Below are 20,507 nucleotides of genomic sequence, written 5' to 3'. Positions count from 1 at the left end.
TTATTAATACTAGGCGGTTACCCGTATTTCGCGGTTTTTGGCTATCATGGTTATTGGCTTTTGCAGATCTCAAAATCAGGGTGTGTCCTTTGTATGGGATCACTTTCCTCACAGCTGAGCACAATTGCAGATTTTGCAATTTGACCTGACTTTTGCCCTCAATTTGAAATTTGACCTGACCTTTGACCACGGATGACCTAACAAATGCAAACCTGAGCTTCCTTGGCCAAAGCTCCATAGAGGCAATTTGAAATGTCTACCTTTTTTGACCTATGACCTTCTTACCGTAAGTCTGACAAAAAGGTCACCGTGGAAACTTTTGTTTGTTAGTCCAAGATCCACCCACCCACCAAGTTTGAGCTCCATAGAGGCAATTTGAAATTTCTACCTTTTCTGACCTATGACCTCTTAACCGTTGGTCTGACAAAGAGGTCACCGTGGAAACTTTTGTTTGTTAGTCCAAGGTCCACTAACCCACCAAGTTTGAGCTCCATAGTGGCAATTTGAAATGTCTACCTTTTTGACCTATGACCTCTTAACCGTAGGTCTGACAAAAAGGTCACCGTGGAAACTTTTGTTTGTTAGTCCAAGATCCACCCACCCACCACGTTTGAGCTTCATAGAGGCAATTTGAAATTTCTACCTTTTTTGACCTATGACCTCCTAACCGTAGGTCTGACAAAAAGGTCACCGTGGAAACCTTTGTTTGTTAGTCCAAGATCCACCCACCCACCAAGTTTGAGCTCCATAGAGGCAATTTGAAATTTCTACTTTTTTTGACCTATGACCTCTTAACCGTAGGTCTGACAAAAAGGTCACCGTGGAAACTTTTGTTTGTTAGTCCAAGGTCCACTCACCCACCAAGCCCTGCCACCAAGTTTGAGCTCCATAGTGGCAATTTGAAATGTCTACTTTTTTGACCTATGACCTCTTAACCGTAGGTCTGACAAAAAGGTCACCGTGGAAACTTTTGTTTGTTAGTCCAAGATCCACCCACCCACCACGTTTGAGCTTCATAGAGGCAATTTGAAATTTCTTCCTTTTTTGACCTATGACCTCTTAACCGTAGGTCTGACGAAAAGGTCACCGTGGAAACTTTTATTTATTAGTCCAAGGTCAACACACCCACCAAGTTTGAGCTCCATAGCAACAACTTGAAATTATAATTCAATTGGACTTGACCCGGTCGTTGACCTTTGACCTTAAAAAATATAAACTGGTTCTTTCTCATATCAAAACCGTAGGTCTGGCGAAAAGGTCACCGTGGAAACTTTTATTTATTAGTCCAAGGTCAACACACCCACCAAGTTTGAGCTCCATAGCAGCAACTTGAAATTAGAATTCAATTGGACTTGACCCGGTCGTTGACCTTTGACCTTAAAAAATATAAACTGGTTCTTTCTCATATCAAACTGCACCCACCCAACAAGTTTAAGGAATGTGCGACCCCTAGTCTCCGAGAAAAGCTGCGGACAAACACAGACAGACAGAGATCCGGTGAATTATAGTAAGATGCAAGTAGATCCCGAAGCAGATTAGGCCAAAAAAGGTCTGTTTGCCCTTTCAGATAAAAAATTATTTGAGTCGGTAGGTGGATCTATTTTTATTCAAGTTGTTTTATTTTAAAGATCCCAAAGCTTGCCATTTACCATTTTGGTCAATGACAAACACGTAAACAGCTTGTTTGCTAGACTATGCCATAGTCGAATTTCATTAAAATATGTTATTATTAGTCATGATGAACCCATTTCGTTGAACTCAAAATTATACTGATGTTTATTAAAATTAAAGTATTCAATAGTAAAATGGTCATAAAGAGTTAAAAATATCAGATGATTAGTGACAATAAAAGTAATTGAATTCAACATTATCTTGCATAATTATAATGGCTCACTTTAATACTGAACAATTCTGATTTTGGAATCTACCAGTTTATTGATAGTGAACCCCGAAAATCCGACTATGGACTTTGAATTTTAAGCAGAACTTTACCCCGGGACTTTGCTCTCTAAAAACACACTGTCAAGCATACTTGTTTATCAGTCCATTAACCACAAGTACTAAGCATGGTATAGTACAAGACGCGCTAGATGTTTGATGAGAGATTAACTTTCGCGTCAACACAAAAGCGCCGCAAATACCACAGATAGTTGTGTACGGTGTAGTTAATTGTAATGACGCGGGCCCGGAAGATTTAAACCATAGCGAGATATGGGCGACCAATCACAAGGCAGATCCATTTAAAGATGCATTACATCATGGCCAATTTTAGTTAGGCCAGAAATTGGCCTAACTCTCCATAGAGTCCCGTGTTAAAAATCTTAACCGCAAGGCAAAGTCAGTAGTCCACTTGGGAAGCTAACAAACAGAGGGAGTGCGGTGACTGAAAAGATCAGATACAGATGTGAACATCTATCAGTTGCACACAAATCAATATAAATCAGAATGCTTAAATAATAGCCAGAGTATGCAAAATGGGCAAGTGGACTACGGAGAAGTCTACTTGTTTGCAGGCGTAGGCTGTTGTTGTGCAAGACTTTCAGTGAACAGTTCTTGGCCTTGGTCAGTAGTAAACGGTGGTGCAATGATTATGTGTACCCCCGCGGGGGGTTCCGGGGTGGTGAATTCTCAAAGTGGTCTGCCAAAATCGCTTATCCCCTTTGCCCCCCTTTTGATGTGCCAAAAATCTTTGCCCCCCCCCCCCCTACACGTGCAAGATTTTGGAGAACCTAAATTTAAAACCTTAAATTGTCTTACTATATAATGCGAGCGCAGCGAGGAGGAAATTTTGCGTATTTGATCGTGTTTCTAACGTTTTCCTACACCTTTTTAGGGCGTAATATAGAAACGGTGCCCAAAATATCTGTTCCAAACATCGCTTGCCACCCCCTTCGACCTGTTAAAAATTGCTTGACCCCCCTTTCGACCTGCCAAAAAATCCTTGCCCCCTTTTGGCCTGCCAAAAAATCTTTGCCCTCTCTATAATTCACCACCCCGGGGTACACTTATTATTGCACCAACCCTAACACCGAGGCAATAACAGAATGTGCATTAACTGTATGATTAAAAAGTTCATGCAGTTCAAGAAATATATAGGTGAATATCCCGGTGAATATATTGGGTTTACCATGTTTACACCTAGTGCTGAGAACTCCGTCAAAATATTAAGAAAAGCTACATTTCCACTCGGACAAAAAGCGTATGTGTTTTTTAAAATATTTTTTGGGTCGTTCGGGAAAGGGCAATCAAACCTTTTTTTTTTTTCTTAAAATGTACGCGATGAAAAACTAGGTTAAAGTCAGTTCCCGGTCAAAGTCACACGACCCCTCAAAATAAACAATTCCAGTATATGCGCCAGGATCATAAACATGCTCATTATGCTCTTCGTCAGGACGCAGTTCTGTAACCCGATGTACTTGTTCGTTCATATAATGACCTTTGGACGTATTGGGTACACAAACTCATACTCCATAACTTGAGGTCAAGTCTTGAGCATTGATTGTTAAATGGGTGTTCCTGAAATATGTTGTTGGAAATGGCTCAGTCATAGTTGTATAGGGTTCAGGCGTCTTATTTCTCACAACCAGCCAGTTAGACTCAGTCAGTTCCTTCTAAGGCTTTGCTGCACAAAACCGAATATCAAATGAATCTCGAGTATAAAATGGAATCCAGTGTCATCAACCGTGTATTTATGTGGACTGTACCACGCACCACATCTATGGCTGTACTAAAATGTCTTACCAAGGTGCCCAATTCACAAATATGGTGTGAACCTTACGTATGGAGTAACTACTTCGCACCAGACGCACACCTCACAGATTTCAAGCAATGGTTTAAAGAATCGTGGGGCGTGGATGAGAAGGATATTGAAGCTGTATCAGGTAAGATATATCAAACTCTTGTTGTGCAATGATTGAAATTTTTGTGTGTGAAATAAAAGTACCAGTAATATATAAAGGGAAAATAACATTTCCTTCTTTCTACACATAGTATTATCATAAGTGCTCAATATAACTCGATGTATATTTATATCACGGACCAGGTTATTTTGGAACGAGAAGGAACGAAAAAGGAGAAGTGATGAACAAATATTTTATTTGGTATCCCCAGGAATTGACCCTGGGACCCCTCGTGTGCCACGCACACGATCAGACCTCATGGCACAGGGCTTCCGCTGGCCCGGCCAGCGATTCGGTGAGCATTTTATGACTTATGGCTTAGGGCGATTGCGTCATCGCATCGCGTAGAATGCATGCATGCGCAGTGGGTTTCTTTGTAACATTTTGTAAGATTTTATAGAGTTAGGGTTAATTAGTGGTGGTACTATGAATTTTTCGGGGGCGGTGGCTATGAAACTGTGCCTGAAATGTGGCAATTTTTGTCCAAAATTGTGCGAATTTCAGTGATTTGTCTGTTCTGACTAAAAAACGGTAGAGGGACAACAACACCTAAATTGTTTTGAAGGAGGTGGGGTGGGGATACCAGATGTGTACCCCTGTCACTCTCTCTGTACGACTATGATGTGAGATTCTGCTCCTTCCTCGGTGCCTCTAATACAACTCATCCTCGGGAACTCATCCCGATGCCGCATGCCGCAGGTCAAGTTCGTTCGTGGCATTGGAAGTGATACGTACTTTGCAAACTCGATAAACAAAAGCAACCTATATTTCTGTATGAAATTAAATAACTTACACTCTTTTCCAATCTTGTATCACTCAACCATTACAGGCGGCTATCTGGCTAGCAGCCACTCCTACCACTGGATTAAAGAGCAGATGGAGTCAACCCCATCCAATGTAGACCTCATCTTCGTCAAAGATCTTGCCGGGTTCGGCTTCACTGGTCAAGACTACGGCTTACTCCCAAAAGGATTCCAGCATACATTCTTAATCCGTCATCCGTACAAAGTCTTTGATTCCTGGAAGCGGATGATAAACAGAGGCGTGATCGATCCTACTAAACGAATGAAACTGACAGATCAACCTCACCATCTTCTGCCAAAGGGATACCACTTTCAGGAACAATACGAAATGTACCCAGGGGCGGACTGGTGGTTTTAGGCGGCCGTGGCAAACTTATTAAGACCGGCCCTTTACTCATATAGAGCGCAGCGAGCGAAGCGAGCGTAGCGACTAGCGCATGGGGTCCAGGGGCCCGCGTAAGGGCCCCTGGTAGGGTCCAGGGGCAAAGCCCCTGGTGGGGGTCCCGGGGGCGAAGCCCCCGGACAACAAAGGGTTTTAGCTCTTCTAGGGGGTCAGGAAGCCCGGATTTGACAACGATTTCTGAAGCCAAATTCCATTTGTACAGACTTGAAATATTCTTTATACATTGTCACTCACTTGCAATAATCTAATCAAGATCAAACCAACAGTTATTCAATTTATATAAGTAGTGTGCATGTTTTATGTTTTGACTCATTTGCACACATATAGAATTACATCTTTGCAGAACTGTGTTATCATATCGTGAGTATATATTCAATCATTAAAAGACAAATGCTAAAAATTGTTTAGGCCTACTGGGTAAAGGTTAATAGCAACTTTTTAAAACTATTGCGATTTGGTGTTCACAGCATCTAGCGAATGGTAGTGAGCTTTGGCAAAAATTGCATTGATCATTTCATAGCGAGCGTGATAAAACTCCACAGTGGCGTAGATTTGTTTTTGACATTGGGGTTGGAAAAATATTCTTGAAATTGCACCTTTTGGCGACAAAAGTTTATTGTACAAATGCGCACGAAGCGCACAGACATTTTTGGCATATTGAAGCTAAACTGGTGATGATGTAGTGGAATAAATAAGCGCGAAGCGCGAAAAAATTGACACTTTCCATTTTGATGACTTTTGAAAAACAATTATCAAAAATTTGTCAACTTTTATATTTTGACCCAAGTTTTGTCCCAGGTCTCACTGAAAGAACCCCCTTTTGTGGCCTCCTTACTGAATGACCCCCTTGGTTATATGGTGTCGAAGCTTTCACCAAAAGACCCCTATAGCATGTATAGTTTCAAACTGGTGTCCCATGTCCGCACATCCCCGTTACTTCGAAAGTCGAGTGTCTGTAGGCCTATCAGCCCCTATTTCTACAGGCCTTAGGCCCTATCACTATGCAGACAAACAGCGGGCACACTGTGTAGGCCCTTATATTACTCATCCCCCTCAATGATCCCCCTCCTTTCTTCTCTTTTCCTTTCTTTCTCCTATGTCTGCCTATACCAAATGACCATACCGGCCCTAGCCTCATTCCGCAGCCGCAATGAAATACCAATATTCCATTGACAGCCAGCCCAATATTTTGCTGTTGGCTTAAAATTTAAAAATTTTACTGTATCGCATCTAGAGTATTGGCCTTTTGCTGTGTTTACGGTCTAGAGAATTGATTCAAAAGGCCATTTGTAGGTGATGCCGCGACGGTGTACTAGTGGCCGGCCTATAATAGCTAATTAGTGTTAGGGCCTATACCTTAAGCCCTAGGGCCTATGTCTTGGGCCTTACGCCTTCGGTTCTCGGACCTATGCCTCAGGCCCTAGGGCCTATGTCTTAAGATGTCTTCCCCATTCTCTCCCCTTTTCTTCTATTTTCCCTTTCTTTCTCCTCTTTTCCTTTTCTCTCTTTCTTTTTCTCCCCTTCTCCTTTCTTTTCCTTTTTCTTTCCTTTTCTCTTCTTTTTGAGCAACCGGCCCTGAGCGGCCCAGAACCAAGCGGCCCATGTGGCGATCGCCACAACGCCACAGTGGCCAGTCCGCCCCTGAATGTACCAACATGTAAAACAACACAGTGATGTCAATCCTGTAATCTTAGATGCTGATGATCTTCTGAATGATCCTGCTACGTATCTGAAAGCTTACTGCGAAGCCGTGAATATCCCGTACAGTGAAGAACTACTGCATTGGGAAGCAGGACGCGAGTGTATGGATAGCCAGTGGATGGTGTCGAAAGAGGCTCTTATGGCAGATTATCGTGGTGGACATAAAACCCGGGAAACGTTTGAGAGCACATGCTTTTTGAAGCCTAAACCATGTCCACAGCGGGCTGATTTAGATGAGGATGTTTTGTATTGCGCTGACAGAAGCATGGAATATTATAAAGAAATGTATGAAAACAGGTTGAAAGCTTAAAAGTGGTACTTAATGACATCATGTATAAGACAACATTTCCGCACCTGTTCTGATTCCTTTATTTTTTAGATTTTGTAGTAAACAATTTTGCACCATCAGAAAGTTTGTTCCAATTATGAATTACATTGTAGAAAAGCAGAATCTGCTGTTTTAATTTTTGGAACTTGAAAGTTAAAATTGCTACCCTAGTGTTATAATGATGAAGATTAGATAATTTGACAAAGTTTTCTTTCATAGCTTGGGCAAACATCATAAAAATATTAAAAACATGGTTCAAGCGGAGCTGCTCAGCCCTTGTTCTGATATTTGAAATATGATACATGTAATCTTTGCCTAGAATAAATCTGATAACTTTGTTCTGAGTAAGCTGCAATCTGATCGAATGATCTTTAGAAATGGCGCAATACCAGGAAGATATAGAATAGTCAAACAGGCACAAAACAAGAACTGAGCAGACCATTTTCTTCACTTTTTGATGAAAAAATTTCACTTGTCTGTAGAAGAATTTCAAACGAGAGTTAACTTGTTTCACAATTTTGGTTGCAATGTCCTCACCATCAAGAAACTGATTAAGTTCTAGACCAAGATAAACAACAGTATGCTTAGATTTAATTATTTGACCATTGCTAAGGATAATAGAAATATCAGAAACATTATAGACATTGCGCTTCGAATCAAAGAGAATCAGTTCAGTTTTGCCCGTGTGTAGAGAGAGATTATTTTCTCATAAGCCATTTATTGCAGCTCTCCAAATTATCATGAAGAACATAATTGATTCTCTCTGGATCTTTGTCGGAATATATCAAAGCACTATCATCAGCATGCTGTAACATAATACAATTAATAGAAGTGTACATGTCATTAACATAGCATAGGAATAATAGAGGTCCTAAAATACCACCTTGGGGAACTCCGCATGTTATGGCAAGAGGATTAGACTCAACCCATCAATTTGAACAATTTGTTTACGATCAAACCAGGCTGTGGACTTAACACCCATCATGTCCATGGCAGACAGTTTGTTACACACGATTTTATGGTCAACACTGTCAAATGCCTTCTGGATACCATAGAACCATCCCAGTATAGAAGCCAGCAGCAGTTTTCTTCATATATGTTCTTGAAGGTGAATGAGGCAAGTGTCAGTTGAGTATGAAATTGGTGTGCTTGGTACACTTAACCCTAATAGCCCAATAAAATCATGAAATTACCCACTACTTATCTATCTTCTAAAAGCTCACACAAAAACAAAAGTCTCGGGAACTCCAAGTAGTGGAACAGTGCCTAATTTGCATAAATCCAAAATGGCTATGTAGCATGTGTAGGGGATGAAATGGTCAAATCTTGTTTAAAACCATACCAATGTATTCCGCTCGTCATAAGGATTAAGAAATGTATAGTTTTACCTATCTCCGATGTACAGTCCTTGAGGTAATCAAAGTAATGATTTTTTCTTGTAACACAACTACCACTCTGCTTTATCGCATTATTATTATAGTAGTCTATATTATTGTAGTTCTGTACTATTATTTTACTATTATTTTAATGGTTTATTAATAATAAAAAAATTACTACAGCATTTTAAAAATCTTGTAAAATATTTGTTTTACAAACATATTCGCAAAATATTTTGTTAACTCTGATATAACATTATGTTAGAATGATTTTGATTTAAACTTTTGATCCAAACACAAGGAATTAATTACCTCGGAATTTTCAGATGGTACTCCATCTTTCATCAGCGAGTGAGTGACTGTATCAGGTCGTGATCTTTTTGACCTTTGACCTGATAACAGACTCGTAGACTCCTGAGAGTTTGAACCGGCCCCGTCTTTGTTGAGAGATGGTTGGTTGGCTTTGATGTGAACTGCTTCCTTGACTCCACGTTGGAACCACTTGCTGTCCCTATCGAGTATGTGAACTTTATCCAAGTCCATAAAATGTCCAGGACCGGGGTCCAGGAGACTCGATGTGGATGTGGTTTGAGACCTCTGATGCTGTACTGCTGTTATCCGGTCAAAGGTCAAAAAGATCACGACCTGATAGAGTCATTCACTCGCTGATGAAAGATGGAGTACCATCTGAAAATTCCGAGGTAGGAATTAATTCCTTGTGTTTGGATCAAAAGTTTAAATCAAAATCACGATTTATACCAACACAGATGAACTTTCATGAACATTATGTTAGAATGTTTTGCAGCAAGTTTACAAAGAATGCCTTTAATCTTTGAACAAGCTATTTAATGTTTAATATTAAAACGTTTTATACCCTTTATATACCTTTTATATACCCTTTATATAAATTTATAAATCAGACTGTTAAAAATTTTTTCTGTAAAACGTTTTGTGTCTGCTAGTAAGTGGGTTTCCAGAGGCATGGGCTCTGTATACGCTATATAATTCTCGCTATTCACAATAAGGGCGCCGCCAGCGGTTTGCGATGTAATCGTGATGTATCATGGGAAAAGGTCGACATCCAGGTCCGCGCAATACGAATATTACCATGCTATTACATAGGAACACGTGACAATATTTGTTAGTTTGTCAAAATAAAGGTGTTTCACGCGAATCGATATGCAATAATACTAAATAATGTGATTTGAAATGTGCACAAGTCATTTTTTCTCTATCGATATGCGTGTATAAATACCGTTATATTGACAAACTAAAAATATTGTCACGTGTTCCTATGTAATAGCATGGTAATATTCGTATTGCGCGGACTTGATGTCGACCTTTTCCCATGATACATCACGATTACATCAAAAAGTTGGCGGCGCCCTTACATGAGAATTAGTTATTCTTCTTGCATGGAATCTCGTCAGCAAAGTACAACTTTCTGAAACTTATTGGCAAGCTATACTTGAATCCCGGGTTAACCTTTCAGGTCATACTGCATGGTTCGGGAAACATTATTAAGTTCACAAAACTATGCGAATAATATAATGTACATGAAATATTACTTTACTCCCCATTCCAGAAAAATACAGAACTAATGTTTTTGGGTTAAAAAATATTACCCGGTTTTGCCAAATGAAACATAGCTAAATCCTAATCCTTTAGTTAGTCCTAACTGGTAATTGAAGTAAAACTTTAATATTTGGTCACTTTTTGTAAATAAGGGCTAAAACATGCATTTTAGGAAGTTTTTCGACCTTTTTTTTTATTCTCTGACAATCAAGCCCAAACACTTGAACAAAGACTAATTTCAAGTTATGCATTCTAATTTTTGGAAAACACATTTTCTAATCTTTTTCATAACCAATTAGCAAAAATAACATATATATAATATTAAAATTATGAGCTAGCTCTTACCCTTTACTCAAAATTTTGAATGCTTAGCCTTGTGCCAAATCTTACCATTTTGTGACTTCAATTGTAAGAAAACATCCAAAATTGCATGTTTTGGGACTATGTTCCCTCAAATTGCAAAAATATTGAAATGTGACTTTTATTGCCAGTTAGAACTACCTAAAGTATTAGGACTTAGCTATGTTTCATTTGGCAAAACAGGATAATATTTAAAATAAATAATAATAATAATAAAAAAATAATGCTGTATTTTTCCGGAATGGGGAGTAGGACAGTAGGTCAAAGTTACACGAACCTTGATGTATGACAGGGTTTAGGGTTTGTGCTTCTCACGGCACATAATTTTGCCAACCGAAGTGGGACGCTTTCTTTAATACTCTTGGACGTCTTTTAAATTAAACAAAATAAACACAGCCAAAAAAGAAAGTCTCCAGTAGTTCCATCACCATTTAATCAGATTCGGATGAGTTTATGGCAAAATAATTTATATAATAATTTTCTATACACTTTCCTGCGAAGATTGATACCAAATTTGATATCAAAAGTTTAATCATCATGAGCAAAGGAGCCGTTGTTTGGAAATTCGTGCAATTTTAAAATGACAAATTACGAATTGACCACGCAAAATCAATGCATGGTATCAGCTTATTATGTGGCCTGAAGCATGCCCGTACAGGAATCATTGTACCCTTGCCTGCGCACAATTGAAAGAGCGGGGTATTTGATTTGCATTTTGACATGCATGGGCAAACCTTTAACCTGCCGGCCTATTCAGGCGACGTAATTCTTGGCACTCACGCTAGCTCTGCTACGTGATACAATTCCCTATGTCATTTTTAAAATTGCACGAATTTCCAAACAAATGTTTCTATGCTCACGATGATTAAACTTTTGATATCAAATTTGGTATCAATCTTCGAAGGAGAGTGTATAGAAAATTATTATATAAATTATTTTGCCATAAACTCATCAGAATCTGATTAAATGGGGATGGAACTACTGGAGACTTTCTTTTTTGGCTGTGTTTAGAAGGAATAGAGGAGAATAATATGGAATCCAGTGTCATCAACCGTGTATTTATGTGGTGTGTACCACGTACCACATCTACTGCTATGTTGAAATGCCTAACCAAGGTGCCCAATTCACAAATATGGTGTGAACCTTACGTTTGGGATAACTACTTCGCACCAGACGCATACTTCACAGCATACAAGCAATGGTTAAAAGAAGGGTGGGGCGTGGACGAGAAGGATATTGAAGCTGTAGAAGGTAAGATATGCCGAGGTAAAAATAGTTGTGCAATTGACCCAATAAAAATAAATCTAAAAAAAGAGAAATTAAGATTTCCTTATACTATTAAATAACAGTATTAGTACGTGTATTATTACTGGAACTGGTAGGCCTATTACTCGTAAGGGGCGGTGCAATAATTATGAGCCCTGGAAGTTAAAATGGGGGGGCAAGAAATTTTTGGCGAGCCGAAAGGGGGGAAGCAATTTTGGCCATCCGAGAGGGGGCAAGCGATTTTGACACATATTCATGGGCGCCTTTTAAATAAAACGCTCTAAAAAGGCTTTGGAAAACAGTACGGAAACGCTTTAATATGCAAATTTTCCTGCTCACTACGCTCGCAACATGTCTAGACCATTTAAGGTTTGCAAATTGGTATCCCAAAAATTTGGCATGGGGTGGGGGAGGCCAAGATTTTTTGGCTGGGGGGAAGCCATTTTGGCAGGCCGAGAAGGGGGGGGCGTAAACAGATGCTCAAGTGTAGCCCATATCCGGGGCCATAATTATGTGACCGTCCACCACAAACCAGTCGTAAAGTCGGCCCCTGGTCAATTTTGTTTTTATTTCGTGTTTAGAAAATATATTATAAGCTTTAAAATGGTATATCATTTGACTTCAAACGATATCCAGAAGCAGGGTTATGGTTTGTTGAACTTTGCTCCTTCAACAAAATGGTACCTTATTTCGGTTCTACGTGTGCCTCTTTTCCCACATTGCTGGTAATAAATATCAAACAGTCAAAATTGGCGGTCATATCAAATCATCCCCAAGTCAACGAGATTCAGGAATGTCCACTCATTGTTAATTGTTGGTTATACATAACTAGACACAATACAATGCTTTGTAACCCAACACTTGAATATGATTTAGCCAAAGCAAACAAAGACTAGAGCTATTTAAGAATTCTATAGACATAGGTAGAAGCTTGTTATCCTCTTCAACAAAAGGATTATTGATTGGTTTCAAAGGGGTTTGACTGGCACTAGCAAAATGAGATACATGTAGCATCAAGTTGAGGTACCTATGAATACGACCTTAATGCACATTTTAAACTGTAACTCGGAATACAATTTGCCGACTTTACGGCTGGTTTGTGGTAGACGGTCACATATTATTTGTGTATGAATTTTTCCCACTCTTGTATCACTCAACCATTACAGGAGGCTATCTGGCTAGCAGTCATTCCTACCAATGGATTAAAGAGCAGATGGAGTCAACCCCATCCAATGTAGACCTCATCTTCGTCAAAGATCACGGATTCGTCTTCACCGGTCATGACTACGGCTTACTCCCAAAAGGATTCCAGCATACATTCTTAATCCGTCATCCATACAAAGTCTTTGATTCCTGGAAGCGGATGATAAACAGAGGCGTGGTCGATGCTACTAAGCGAATGAAACTCACAGATCAACCGATTCATCTTCTTCCGAAAGGGTACCACTTTCAGGAGCAATACGAAATGTACCAACATGTGAAACAACGCATTGATGCCAATCCTGTAATCGTAGATGCTGATGATCTTCTGAATGATCCTGCCACGTATTTGAAAGCTTACTGCGAAGCCGTGAATATCCCGTACAGTGATGAACTACTGCATTGGGAAGCAGGACGCGAGTGTATGGATAGCCAGTGGATGGTGTCGAAAGAGGCTCTTATGGCAGATTATCGTGGCGGACACAACCGCGAGACGTTTGAGAGCACAGGCTTTTTGAAGCCTAAACCATGTCCACAGAGGGTTGATTTAGATGACGATGTATTGCATTGTTCGGACAAAATCATGAAATATTACAAAGAAATGTATGAAAACAGGTTGAAAGCCATGTTGAAGACATTGTGGAAGAAATATTGATTTTTGAAAATCAACGCAATGAGCGAACTTTATGCTTACTTTGTGAGAGCTGTTAATAGTAAGTTACGGCCTTCTGATTCTGAACCCTCGATGTGTTTTTGTATATGTGTCCTAATTTCCTTCTATTTTTGTTTATGCATCCAACCTGGTTTCAAACACCCTATACAGGGTGTATCGAAATGATTGGTACCCATGAATGGCCAGTTTGTTCAAACAAGAGTGCCTCATCCAAATGCATTTTAACATCCACCTTATTTGTAAATTTATGTAATAAAAGGTTATAAAACTATAAATTGTAGTCATTTCAAGAGGACATAATGTCGAATTTTTGAGAAGCAGACGTTTCATTAGACCTCAAAGCTGATGCGCACCAATCATTTTGATACACCCTGTACAATTCGTCAATTTCCCATTTCCGGTTTGCAATGTTTTCATTGTGGTTTGACATATTGAGCTAAAATTATGTACGGTCGTAGGAGAAGTACGCGAGTTCCGGTAACCTTCGCAAAGGTCCTTAATCCGAGGTAAAACGTACTGAGGGTCAAAGTTTGAACTAATTATTTTCGATTGGGTATAAACCTGGCGCAAAATACCCTTGATATGAAAGGATCATGAAAAGAGTCAATCTCAAAAGTCGAATGGGCACTAAATGATATCAGAATATTTTCATATTTTGTATAAAACAACACAATTTTCTGCAGCTGTACTTAGTGGAAATGGTTGAGGCTGTGCAACTATTCTGATACATATTTCAACTCCTCTCACTGTACCGAACAACTCATGCATTGAATTTACCTGTACTGACCCTTAGTATTATCAAACTGTTTTACTTTTGTTGTTATTAATATTATTACTAGTATAATAATATAGAGTTGTACCATTATTAAAAAAATTAATGGTTTATTACTATTCCTATAAATCGGAATTACCGGGACAGGCGCCGAAACAAGTGTGAGCCATGAATATTTAGTTCCCGCAGAATATAAATAAAAATCCCTTTAAAAGGGAATACCCAGGCCGTACGGAGGTCACATGACTGCACAACCCCCCCGGACTGCCCCACCTTAGCTCCACATAGCTGCAAAGAGGTAGGCAGTGTATGCAGTAAGCCTATATAAAACACAGGTCTTCTGATCAGTCAAGAAGGTGGTGATTCAACCAAAGAACTAGTACTCCACAACTGAGCTATGATTGCTGAATAGGCCTAAGTATATGAACTACCTGTATGCTACTAGCCATACTGGTACTACATGTTGCCCTCTGACTGCAGTCAGAGAACATCAGTCCCCATTATGCCAATATGTTTGTATGTATATATATGAATGCATGTGGTGTTACTATGCTATAGAACATTTGGCTCAGAGGTCACAGCTAGGATATCAATTTAAAGTAAATGATTTGGTACATGAAGATCAATCAAAACTAATTATGAACTTGTGACGGCCAGATTTAGTGACCTTCTCTGTCAAACATTGCACAGATTCTCATGTTGAGTATCTGTGATTTTTGTGAGTGAGAATGTTTCACTGGCAAATGCTTAATCAATACTTAATTATTTTGATAAAAGTAGGCCTATATCAAACAGTCTAAGTGGAATAACTTGCATGATGGGAGCAGGAAGATTTTTTACAATTAATTTAGTGTCCGATTATAATAGGTTCCTTCTAATGGTTCCTTCTAATTCAGTCTGTGATGAGAAGAACAATGCAATTCAAATCATAGATGTTTAAGAAGTGTGACCTCAGACCAGCCAGCCAGCTAGCCAAGTTCATGAATTAGTGGCCATGGCCATTCACCGGTCAACTTTCATATTGCAACATCATCCCTATATGTCAAAAAATAACTTCATAGGCTACAGAACAGCTGTAGGAATAATTGTCATGGGGACTTGAATGAGGTTAATATTCCACCCATTCCCTGGGTAAAGTCAAGCTCTACTGAATATAGTTTTATGAATTTTGTCATGGGGAGTGAGGTTAGTTTTTTAGTAGCCTGCAGATCCATTAGATACTCAGCATTTGGCTACTTCGTTTCAAAGTAGCCAATTTGGGTTCAAAGGACAAGGTCTAAACTGAATGTAATATCACCCAGGGCTGAAGCCTGGGTGAAAAAAGCCCCTGGAAACCACTTAAGGTTATACGAGGTATTGTTGGTCGAAGCAGCCAAAAAAATGTTCATTATCTGAATCAATATTTTATTGAAAAATAACACTTTAATGTTTTGCAAAAGTTCATTCTAAAAATCATATGCTTTGAAAACCTGCTTAATTTATTGTTGTTAATGAGTTATGTACGTTTTACAAAAGTGTTGTTGTTTCAGGCAGCCCTCTTTACATCATAACTCAAGAACCACAGGACCTACAAAAGTATATCTGTGATATTTGAATTCTTCTACACGCTCGCTATGAATTGAGCAATACAATTTTTGCTAAAGCTCACTACCATTCGCAAGATGCTGTGAATTACTTTTTTTCTGCTGCTTCGACCAACAATACATCGTAAACCCTTAACATAGCGCCATATAAACATATGAAAATTGACTTTTTTATTCCCTGTGATGAGAGACACAATTTGAGATGCACTACAACCTACAACATGATAGGACTATACCGTAAAAATTCGTTATTAATCATAATATGTGCCTATTAACGAGTCGCTCGGACAAAAACGAATTTTTAAGGTACATGTAGTTTAATTTTTTTCTTTAATTTATAAATATCGTAACACAGATGTGTGTAAATTAAAAGACAAATATCTATAACACAGATATTTGTAAATTAAAAAAAATGAAAAAGTTTTACAAACTACCGTAAAAATTTGTTCTTGTCCGAGCAACTCTTTATTAGGCACATATGCTTCTTAAAGGCTTTTTACGGTATTGTAGATTTGTACCATCATTATTTTGTAACTGTTTATTAATAAAATTAATAAAATTGAATTGTGAACCAATAGTAACCGAATCGAATACACTCCTTTTGGCAGATTTGTATTAATATTTTCCAAAAACATGAAAAAGGTTAATTGCACAATTTTGTTACATACAAGAAATCGTACAAATATAAAATTAAAAGATCAGTAGCCTTTGTAAATTCCATTGAGCGGGATGGCACTGCGCAACCTTCTGAAATAATACATGTATTGGCAAGCTAAATCCAATAACGGGGTTCCATGCAACATTTGAGGTCAGGTTCGGGTCCGAAAAACAAAGCCCGGGAAACAAAGTTCACAAATTGAGGGTAAATATTTGATCCCAGGCTGATTTGTTAGCCACATGACCCCTCAGATCTATAAACAATTCCAGTACATAGGGTTTCGGTAGCTTTCAGTTTCTTATTTCTCACAACAAAGAAATTTGCTAACCGAAAATAACTGGGAAGCTTTCATCCAGTTTACTCTTGGACGTCTTCAGTCCCTATAGGCATTGCTGAATTAAATCAAACGAAATCGACCAAATTACAGGAGTGTAAAATGAAATCCAGTGCCACCAACCGTGTATATATGTGGACTATGCCACGAACCACATCTACTGCTGTATTGAAATGTCTTACCAAGGTGCCCAATTCACTCATATGGTGTGAACCACACGTCTGGGGTAACTACTTCGCACCAGACGCACACCTCACAGATTTCAAGCAATGGTTTAAAGAATCGTGGGGCGTGGATGAGAAGGATATTGAAGCTGTAACAGGTAAGATATGCCGTGGTATAATTGACATTACGTGAATAATGATCACTGATGTGAATAATGACAATTGTTATTGATTATCACATGTTTTGATCCCATCCAAATGCATAAAACAAAAGAATAATCCACTGAGGGGTGGTGCAATAATTATGTGTACCCCCGGGGTGAATTCTCAAAATGGTCTGCCAAAAATCGCTTGCCCCCCTTTGGCCGTGCCAAAAACCTTTGCCCCCCCTTTCGACGTGCCAAAAACCTTTTCCCCCCTTTTGACGTGCCAAAAATCTTTGCCCCCCCCTTACACATGCAAGATTTTGGGGAACCCGAATTTAAAACCTTAAATTGTCTTAACATATAATGCGAGCACAGCGAGCAGGAAATTTTGCATATTTGAACGTGTTCGTAACGTTTTCCTACGCCTTTTTAGGGCGTAATATAGAAACGGTGCCCAAAATATCTGTGCCAAAAATTGTTTGCCCCCCCTTTCAACCTGCCAAAAATCGCTTGACCACCCCCTTTCGACCTGCCAAAAAATGCTTGCCCCCCCCCTTTTGGCCTGCCAAAAAATCTTTGCCCCCCCTATAATTCACCCCAGGGTACACATAATTATTGCACCACCCCTGAGAGCTGAACAGATTTCCTTCAATATACAAGACAATAGGACTTTGCTGAAACTTTTGGTTACTTTCGTTAAAATGTACTATGCGACATCAATAGTGGGACCATTGCAACAAATGAGGTGTCATAATGCGCAGAAATAAATTCTGCTTCGATTGCATATCCCAAATTTGACATACGGGTAACTGTTCTGGAATAATAAATTATTTAAGGGGGTAGTTAGTTTTTGGTAGATGTTTGTATAGAAGAACAGTTAAAAACCGTTGACAATTTCATGCTGGCATCACCGTGTTTAAACAATGTATAATAAATATGGGTCCCATGTCGGAAATGAGGGTGGGGGTAATTTTTGGCACGTGGAAGTGGATTTTTTTTGGTGAATTCCCCCGGGATACATACACATATTTAATTGCACAGCCCCAAAGTATTTAGAACCTAAAGAGGTTATTGAGTTGTCCTGTACGTAGAACATTGGTTCTACGAAATAATCGAAAAGGGTTCTGGACACGCCAGTGCAGAAAAATCAATTTTTGGGTTCACTTTCAAGAACCCTTTCACTTTGAGGGTTCTACATACAGGGCAGTCAAGAACCGTTTTTCTAATAATGTAATGTCCCAACCTCTGACTCAGAGTAAGTGAACTCAACGTGATTTGGTCTTTACAGGTACGTACGACTATGCAAATAATGTATAGCTCATGGTCTTAGTTTTGGTAGCGATACGTTGCCAACTCGATATTAAAGAGATGCATTAGTTAGTAATAGTTATACTATTGTCCCAATCTTTTATCACTCAACCATTACAGGAGGCTATCTGGCTAGCAGCCACTCCTACCAATGGATTAAAGAGCAGATGGAGTCAACCCCACCCAATGTAGACCTCATCTTCGTCAAAGATCACCCCGGATTCGGTTTCACCGGTCAAGACTACGCCTTAATCCCCAAAGGATTCCAGCATACATTCTTAATCCGTCATCCATACAAAGTCTTTGATTCCTGGAAGCGGATGATAAACAGAGGCGTGGTCGATGCTACTAAACGAATGAAACTCACAGATCAACCTCACCATCTTCTGCCAAAGGGATACCACTTTCAGGAGCAATACGAAATGTACCAACACGTGAAACAACACATTGATGCCAATCCTGTAATCTTAGATGTTGATGATCTTCTGAATGATCCTGCTACGTATCTGAAGGCTTATTGCGAAGCCGTGAATATCCCGTACAGTGAAGAACTACTGCATTGGGAAGCAGGACGCGAGTGTATGGATAGCCAGTGGATGGTGCCAAAAGAAGCCCTTATGGCAGATTATCGTGGCGGAACTAACCGTGAGACGTTTGAGAGCACAGGCTTTTTGAAGCCTAAACCATGTCCACAGAGGGTTGATTTAGATGACGATGTATTGCATTGTTCGGATACAAGCATGAAATATTACAAAGAAATGTATGAAAAAAGGTTGAAAGCGTAAATGGCACTTAAGGGCTGGGGTATGAACGTTTGGACAGTATTTATTTTGGGACATTAGAGCACATCAGACATATCGAATTGCATTCTGAATATGAAGAATGTCATTCTGATATCAAATAATTTTGATTTTTTGAAATTCGCTATTTAATACACATTTTATGGCAAATCATTAAAAATTGATATTTTTGATATTAAACAGTACTTGAAGTAAACTTTATAAATCTGATGATTTATACTTAAAGTGTATGTAGGTGGGATGAAAAGCCGACGATCAATTGAAAATTTTGACCTTTCGTATTGAAGATATGGATTTTTTTCCCAAAACACAAAAAAAAAAATTAGGTCTTTTGGGGAAAAAATCCATATCTTCAATATGAAAGGTCAAAATTTTCAATTGACCGTCGGCTTTTCCTCCTGCTACATACACTTTAAGAATATATCATTAGATTTATATAATTTACTTCGAGGACTGTTATATATCAAAAATTTGAAAAATATCAAATTTTTATAATTTGTCATAAAATTTGTATTATATTGTGATTTAAAAAAATGAAAATTATTTGATATCAGAAAGACATGCTTCGTATTCAGAATGCAATTCGATAGGTCTGAGGTGCTCTAATGTCCCACAAAAAATACTGTCGAAACGCAATAAACGCTCATTTTAGATCCCTTAAGGACATCATAATAATATTTTGGCTAAGACAACATTTCCACAACTGCACTCATGGGCAACTATTCTGAGTCCATGTTTTCACTCCATTTCCCCCCCAATGATTCCGCGCCCGGTATTGATTTGTCTTGTAACCCTGATACCCCACTGTTTTATTATTATTATTATTATTATTATTATTATTATTATTATTATTATTACTGCTATATTGAGACAATAATAACCGAATGACCTACACTCATTTTGGTAGACTTGCATTAATATTTTCTCTAAAACATAAAAAAAGTCTGTACATTTTTGTCACAGAAAAGAAACTTTTAGGAGCGTCTCTGCATTAAAGTGCTGATGATCTATTGACCAAAAAGAGCGTCCCATAATCACTATGGTAGATTCAGAACACAGAAAACAGGTAAAACCTGATAGAGTTGGTTAATTATTACAATAAAATGTAAAACATTTAGGCTATTTCTAAGAAGCAAATAAATCAAGACTAATTAGTAT

The 20,507-nt window shown here is 38.7% G+C and overlaps 2 protein-coding genes across 2 annotated transcripts; both read left to right on the top strand.

Moving 5' to 3' along the window:
- Positions 1-3,451: 3,451 nt before the first annotated feature.
- LOC140166765 (uncharacterized) lies at positions 3,452-13,566 on the top strand. Its single transcript, XM_072190259.1, has 2 exons — positions 3,452-3,881; positions 12,878-13,566. Exons 1-2 carry the CDS (start codon positions 3,644-3,646, stop codon positions 13,564-13,566), a joined length of 927 nt encoding a protein of 308 aa, XP_072046360.1. The 5' UTR covers positions 3,452-3,643.
- A 3,382-nt stretch (positions 13,567-16,948) lies between these two features.
- LOC140166092 (uncharacterized) lies at positions 16,949-19,664 on the top strand. Its single transcript, XM_072189476.1, has 2 exons — positions 16,949-17,253; positions 18,670-19,664. Exons 1-2 carry the CDS (start codon positions 17,034-17,036, stop codon positions 19,332-19,334), a joined length of 885 nt encoding a protein of 294 aa, XP_072045577.1. The 5' UTR covers positions 16,949-17,033; the 3' UTR covers positions 19,335-19,664.
- The last annotated feature ends 843 nt before the right edge of the window (positions 19,665-20,507 follow it).

The sequence above is a fragment of the Amphiura filiformis genome, chromosome 12, assembly GCF_039555335.1.
Source record: "Amphiura filiformis chromosome 12, Afil_fr2py, whole genome shotgun sequence".
Taxonomy (NCBI): domain Eukaryota; kingdom Metazoa; phylum Echinodermata; class Ophiuroidea; order Amphilepidida; family Amphiuridae; genus Amphiura; species Amphiura filiformis.
The sequence above is the reverse complement of the archived record's forward strand: the minus strand, read 5'-3'. Positions and strand labels throughout refer to the sequence as shown.

Bases quoted from the DNA above. Each gene is read 5' to 3' on its own strand.
- LOC140166765 (XM_072190259.1), top strand. From the start codon at position 3,644: ATGAATCTCGAGTATAAAATGGAATCCAGTGTCATCAACCGTGTATTT. The intron at 3,882-12,877 runs GTAAGATATATC...CAACCATTACAG, and splicing joins GGATATTGAAGCTGTATCAG to GAGGCTATCTGGCTAGCAGT.
- LOC140166092 (XM_072189476.1), top strand. From the start codon at position 17,034: ATGAAATCCAGTGCCACCAACCGTGTATATATGTGGACTATGCCACGA. The intron at 17,254-18,669 runs GTAAGATATGCC...CAACCATTACAG, and splicing joins GGATATTGAAGCTGTAACAG to GAGGCTATCTGGCTAGCAGC.